This window comes from Boleophthalmus pectinirostris, unplaced genomic scaffold (genome assembly GCF_026225935.1).
Source record: "Boleophthalmus pectinirostris isolate CB_2022bp ecotype Guang Dong unplaced genomic scaffold, ASM2622593v1 HiC_scaffold_14, whole genome shotgun sequence".
NCBI lineage: Eukaryota > Metazoa > Chordata > Actinopteri > Gobiiformes > Gobiidae > Boleophthalmus > Boleophthalmus pectinirostris.
The window spans coordinates 32,203,959-32,211,134 of record NW_026571047.1 but is presented as its reverse complement, the minus strand read 5'-3'; the positions used below and the strand labels follow the sequence as shown (position 1 = coordinate 32,211,134).

The 7,176-nt window shown below is 46.7% G+C and overlaps 1 protein-coding gene across 1 annotated transcript in view; it reads right to left on the bottom strand.

Annotated features, from left to right (window-relative positions):
• rgrb (retinal G protein coupled receptor b) overlaps positions 1-6,224 on the bottom strand; it is a 15,522-nt gene extending 9,298 nt beyond the window's left edge. The window contains exons 1-4 of the mRNA XM_055150627.1: positions 5,970-6,224; positions 1,873-2,029; positions 1,266-1,279; positions 1-97 (exon numbers count right to left, since the gene is read on the bottom strand). The exon at positions 1-97 is cut by the window's left edge and continues 11 nt beyond it. Coding sequence (XP_055006602.1) covers positions 1-97; positions 1,266-1,279; positions 1,873-2,029; positions 5,970-6,045 — 344 coding nt within the window. The 5' untranslated portion in view covers positions 6,046-6,224. The remainder of the gene's footprint in view (positions 98-1,265; positions 1,280-1,872; positions 2,030-5,969) is intronic.
• Between the last annotated feature and the right edge of the window lie 952 nt (positions 6,225-7,176).

Sequence of the window (7,176 nt, the reverse complement as noted above, 5' to 3'; positions counted from 1 at the left end):
ACGTGGTATCTGTCCCAGGCGATGGCGGCCATGAAGCTGATGGAGGCGAGTACAGAGATCATCCCCTGGAACCCGTGCATACACACACACACACACACTGCACACACAGACACACACACACACACACAGTCACACACACACAGTACACACACACACACACAGCACACACACACACACACAGTACACACACACACACACACACACACACACAGACACACACACACACACAGTACACACACACACAGTACACACACACACACAGACACACACACATACACACACACACACACAGTACACACACACACACACACACACACACACACACACACACACACACACATACACACACACACACACACACACACAGCACACACACAGACACACACACACACACACAGATACAGACACACACACACACACACACAGATGCACACACACAGACATAAGTCAGTTAATCTACTGACTGACCTGTACAGTGTGTGAGACACAAACTCAGTACACAGCGCCTTTAAAGACACACACTGTACTTTACATTTCTTCACTCATTTACTCCACACTGAGCAGTGGTGAGCTGCTCGTGATGCTACAGCTGCCCTGGGACAGACTGACAGAAGTGAGGCTGCCAATCTGCCCCACTGGTCTCTACAACCACCGCCTATACTCACTCACACTTGGCTAAGGACACAACAACATCCCAGATTCCCAGGACTAACCAGGACCAACCCTAGTAACCGTCTAAAATCAAACACTGACCACATATAAACTGTTCCAAACAAACTGCAGAGTTTACTGCTGAGCAAAGCAGTATTTTAAACAAGAAACAAAGCATACATGCCTCAAGTGGAGGAGTATCTCGGGGGGTGAGGGGAGGATGGAGCGTGAGATTGACAGGAGGATCAGTGCAGCGTCTGCAGTGATGCGGTCGCTGTATTAGAGTCGAAAGGCAAAGCTCTTGATTTACCGTCAGTCTGCGTTCCTCCCCTCACCCAGAGTCATGAGCTTTGGGTAATGACCGACAGGACAAGATCACAGATAAAAAGCGGCCCTAATGAGTTTCCTCCGCAGGGTGTCTGGGTGCTCCCTTAGAGATAGAGTGAGGAGCTCAGTCACATGGGACGAGCTCAGAGTAGAGCTGCTGCTCCTCCACACTGAGAGGAGCAGCTGAGGCTCGGGCATCTGTTCTGATGCCTCCTGGACGCCTTCTTTGGGAGGTGTTCCAAGCTTGTCCCACCAGTAGGAGGCCCTGGGGAAGACCCAGGACACACTGAAGGGACTATGTCTCTGGGCTGGACTGGAATGGCTCGGGTTCCCCCTGGAGGAGCTGGATGAAGTGTGCACAGAAAGAGAAGAGTGGGAGTCCCTGCACACACTGCTATCCCCTCAACCCGGCCCCGGATAAAGCGGAAGAAAATGGATGGACAAAGCAAACATATACAAATATAGACCAAATGAAAAACATTTGGAAATGCCATATTTATATTTACATAAATCCAACTCCAGTTTGGTCCTGCAAAATATTATCAATTCCAAGCACAATGGATGTCACACTGTTCACACCAGTAATGTAACTCTGTCTCCTTAGAGCTGCTGGATGGTGAATGAAAACATCTCAGTGGAAAATAAAGGATCACATCAAAAGCTCCCACCTAGAAAGTAAATATTTTCTCTTCCAAGTCCCTCCAGATCTAAACCAAGTCTTTAACCAGACCAGTATGAGGTTAAACCAATAAATAAATAACTAATTTCTAAACTGTGACTGACCCAAGCGATGAAAACATAAATTAAATACAAACTAAATGAACAGCTTGAACTCTTAAGACTTTTATTGTAATGACAGTATTGTACTTGGTGAGACCAGAGGTGTTTTCTGACCTGAGGTAGGAGGCGTAGGCTGCGGTCAGTCCGTTGATGTTCAGACTGAGATCGGCCAAAGCCAAATTAAACACAAAGAAGTTACTGGGAGTCCTCATCTGCTTCACCGAGATAAAGGACAGGACGGAGATGGTGTTCAGGAAGAAACCGAGCACCCCTGTGGAATAAAGGAAGAATATTAACGGAACATACAGAGGGAGAGATAAAGGATTACATTCATCCCACGCTCCATACGACGGAACACCGAGGTTATGTAACAGATAACCCTATGTCAATCATTATTTCATCTCTGCACTGTTTCTCCTCATGATCTCCTGTACAGAGCTGACGTACTGTATATCTGTACTTATTTTGACTTGTACATACACATTTATATAATCACTACTATTGTGTTCAAATAATTTCCCTTGTGGATCAATAAACTACAGGGGAATCACACTAGGTCTATTCCAGGGACCGGAGAGGAGAATCCGGCCGACAGTCGAACCTCGGATCCAGGAGGAGCAGTGTGGTTTTCGTCAGACTTGTTCCCGGTGCATGTTGGACTCCGCCAGGGCCGCCCCTGTCACCGGTTCTGTTCATTGTTTTTATGGACAGAATTTGTAGGCGCAGTCAGGGGCCAGAGGGGGTCCGGTTTGGGGACCACAGGATCTCATCTCTGCTGTTGGTCCTGTTGGCTTCATCAGACCAGGACCTGCAGCACTGGGGCGGTTTGCAGCCGAGTGTGAAGCGGCTGGGATGAAGATCAGCTCCTCTAAGTCCAAGACCATGGATCTTGACTGGAAAAAGGCGTCTTGTCGTCTCCAGGTGGGTGGAGAGTCCCTGCCTCAAGTGGAGGAGTTCAAGTATCTCGGGGTCTTGTTCACGAGTGAGGGGAGGACGGAGCGTGAGATTGACAGGTGGATCGGTGCAGCGTCGGCAGTGATGCGGTCGCTGTATCGGACCGTTGTGGTGAAGAGGAGCTGAGCTGAAAGGCAAAGCTCTCGATTTACCGGTCAGTCTTCGTTCCTACTCTCACCTATGGTCATGAGCTCTGGGGTAATGACCGAAAGGACAAGATCATGGATACAAGCGATTGTAAATGAGTTTCCTCCGCAGGGTGTCTGGGCGCTCCCTTAGAGATAGGGTGAGGAGCTCAGTCACATGGGTGGAACTTGGAGTGGAACTCGGAGTAGAGCCGCTGCTCCTTCACATTGAGAGGAGCAGCTGAGAATCGGGAATCTGTTCCGGATGCCTCCTGGGTGCCTTCCTCGGGAGAAGTTCTGGGCATGTCCCACCGGGACTGGGGAAGACCCAGGACACACTCGAGGGACTATGTCTCTGGACTGGCCTGGGAACACCTCAAGTCCCTCCAGAAGAGCTGGAGGAAGTGTCTGGGGTGAAGGAAGTCTGGGAATCCCTGCTTAGACTGCTGTCCCTGCAACCCAGCCCTGCATAAGTGGAAGTAAATGGATCAGTAAAGTCTGTCTAAGTCTAAGGGAAAAGAAAGGAGAGGGTCACAGGTTCAGAGGTCCAGAGGTCCAGAGGTCCAGAGGTTCAGAGGTCCAGAGGTTCAGAGGTCCAGAGGTCCAGAGGTTCAGAGGTTCAGAGGTCCAGAGGTTCAGAGGTCCAGAGGTCCAGAGGTCCAGAGGTCCAGAGGTCCAGAGGTTCAGAGGTCAGAGGTCCAGAGGTCCAGAGGTTCAGAGGTCAGAGGTTCAGAGGTCAGAGGTTCAGAGGTTCAGAGGTCCAGAGGTTTCAGAGGTCCAGAGGTTCAGAGGTCCAGAGGGTCAGAGGTCCAGAGGTTCAGAGGTTCAGAGGTCCAGAGGTTCAGAGGTTCAGAGGGTCAGAGGTTCAGAGGTCCAGAGGTTCAGAGGGTCAGAGGTCCAGAGGTTCAGAGGGTCAGAGGTCCAGAGGTTCAGAGGTCCAGAGGTCCAGAGGGTCAGAGGTCAGAGGTCAGAGGTCCAGAGGTCAGAGGTTCAGAGGTTCCAGAGGTCAGAGAGGTCCAGAGGTCCAGAGGTTCAGAGGTCCAGAGGTTCAGAGGTTCAGAGGTCCAGAGGTTCAGAGGTTCCAGAGGTCCAGAGGTCCAGAGGTCAGAGGTTCAGAGGTCAGAGGTCAGAGGTCCAGAGGTCCAGAGGTTCAGAGGTCCAGAGGTCAGAGGTTCAGAGGTTCAGAGGTCCAGAGGTTCAGAGGTTCAGAGGTTCAGAGGTCCAGAGGTTTCAGAGGTCAGAGGTCAGAGGTTTCAGAGGTCCAGAGGTTCAGAGGTCAGAGGTTCCAGAGGTTTCAGAGGTTCAGAGGTCCAGAGGTCCAGAGGTCCAGAGGTTCAGAGGTTCAGAGGTTCAGAGGTTCAGAGGTCCAGAGGATGACTTGTATTGATGTGAGTTGTTGTTGCCACATCTGAGTGGAGCAGTGATCAGGTTTGTTGTAAGTCTCTGTGTGAATGCTCCTTTGTGCTGTTGCTTCACTAATCGGCCTAATCCAGAGGCCAGAACCACAACACAAGAGCATTACTCTGGTAACAGGAGTAGAAATAGTAACAATATGCAAATAATATAATGGACTTTTAAAATGCTTTTGATGATTATTTATTCACTTCACACTCGGTGGTGAAAAACTACTGTTGCCCTGGGAGAGACTGACTGAAGTGAGGAATCCTTTGGCCCCTCTGACCACAAACCTTCACACTCTACAAGGTGAGCGAAGTGTCTTGCTTAAGGACACACCACTGTCCCACTGTGGCATCCCAAGTACTAAACAAATCTGTCAGTCAGTCAAGATAAACACATATAATTAATTTGTTTCTGGGTTTACTGTGTTACTGCCAGTAAACTTAATGCCCTGCATGAACAAAACATCAAATTCAACACAATTTATAAAACTTCCTGTAAGAAAACTACAAATATTTTACTGATTATTTAAATTTATCCAATCACAACATCTGCAGATTAACTCTATTACAACTGTGTGCCTCCAGCTTTCAATTAAACCTACACTCTTATTTTATAATGTTACAGTTGCATTATAGACATTTTTACCCATTTTACAGTTTACAAAAAATAAATAAATAAATAAAAATATTGTTGTATTTCTGAATGTAAAAGTTTTTTTTTTCATTACAGTATTTTATGGTCCATGTTATAATTTCCTTATCAAAAATACCCCTGATGTTTTCTTTTGTTTCATTCACACAAAGAGTTTCTGCTTATTTAGTTTTTCTCTAAAGCATAAAACACTCTGTTCCACCTTGTGATGTCATGTGGTAATACAGGACGTGCTCCACTGTGTTTTTAAACTTCACAAATCTTTAACAAATGTTGTTTTTAAAAGATAAATTAGAGAATAACACACCTGAAGAATGACCTGAAACTTTTTTTTTTTTTTTTTTTAGCTCACTGAACCTAACTGAAAGAAATTGAAAGAAAACAGGTCGAGTTTCTTGTGTCTTTTTTGAATAATTTTGATTTATTCCTTTGATCGGGAGCTTTGGAACTGTCCCCTTTGTACATAAATGTGTTTTTTGTTCACACTTTAACACTTTTTTTCCCCTGATTTGTTGTGTTTTGAGGTGATCTTGAGTGGTGCCTGTTTGTTTGCATCTTGGGTTCTGAAGTATTAATTCATCCATCTATTTTCTTCCACTTCTCCGGGGGCAGCAGTCTAAACGGAGACTCCCAGACTTCCCTCACCCCAGACACTTCCTCCAGCTCCTCCGGGGGGACCTTGAGGTGCTCCCAGGCCAGCCCAGAGACACAGTCCCTCCAGCGTGTCCTGGGTCTTCCTCGGCGCCTCCTCCCGGTGGGACAAGCCCGGTATTAATAAAAAATGTAGTAATAGTATAAAGTAAAAGTATTCTTCATGACATCACAAGGTAGAACAGAGCATTTTAGAGAGAGATTAATAATAAAGAGTTACTCAAACATGTGTGAATGAAACAAAACACAACTCCAGGTTTGTTTTTGAGGAGGAAACCACATTTTAACTTGACTAAAAGCTCACGAGAGTCACTTTTGCGTAACACGGGACCTTCTTGCTGATATAACTTGGTGATTTTAACGCTACTGTCTCTTTAAGAACAAAACAAAACACTGAGTTCGTGTGAGGACTCTGCACTCTGCACTCACCTCCGACGAGCAGCGCGGTGCCGAACAGAAACATGTCAAACTCCGCGAATCCCTCCGGTAACGCGTAGGCTGCCATCGCGAATCCTTAGTCCCCCAAAAAAACCCGCTCCACACACGGCGCAAACACGACTCCTGTTAGCGCAGAGTCCGCACGGGAGACGCGTTATAAAGGCTCTTTCACGTGAAACCGCTAATCTGCGCTGAAACCCTGTCGCAATCCGCGCAGGAATGTCTTAACAAGCGCAAAAAACCGACGCGACCCCGACCCAGTGCGTCTGCGCGCGTCCCGGTAAACGAGCCGGCGTAAAAAAAAAAAATAAAAAAATGAAGTTTTCAAAGAGACGAGAAAAACTCTCAAAGGATTCTGGGAAATGGTGTTTTTGTGTAATCAGAGAGGACAATGATCAATCCTAGACCAGAGCTGTGCAGTTTAGTGGTTCACAGTTGGTCAGATGGTTTAAAGCTGCACTGTGCAACTTTTCTGGAGATATTGTTTTGCTTAGAGAGTTGCCTGAAATATATGCCTTCTTACTAGGGGTGTGCAAAATATTGAAATATCGATAAATCTGATCAATTAGGCTACGTTCAGACTGCAGGGCTTAATGCTCAATTCCGATTTTTTTGTGAAATCCGATGTTTTTGCGAGGTCGTTCACATTTCCAATTAAATGCGACTTGTCTGTGACTTCAGTGTGAACGGTAAACGGCCCGAAAGTGTCCCACATGTGACACTGGAGACACGATGATGTCAACCCCATGCGTCAACCGCAGCGAGCGTCTCTGTGTTTACGGAAGTTGTCCAAACATGGTCGCGAGCATTGAGCACCTGGAGATTTTACAGTTCCGGTTTCCGCCTGCTTCAGCGCAGAATAGTGACGTTTGTCGCTTGTTAATGACGTGTAGGTCGGATGGATGTGCTTTGGCCGTTCAGACTGAAGTCGCATGTCAAAAGATCAGATATGTATCGGATTCAGGAGCACATATCCAAGTGTCCTGGGTCACATTTGAAAAATTCGGATTTGTGTCGTTCAGACTGACATTAAAAGATCGGATACAGGAACATAGAAGCCAAAAAATCGGATTTGGGTCACTTCAGGCTGCAGTCTGAACGCAGCCTTAATGTGGTGATACATTATCGCTATCTTGGGCTGCTGTATCGATATATCACAGTCGAGTATTTTTTGGTGTATTTTATGAAATTATTTTGT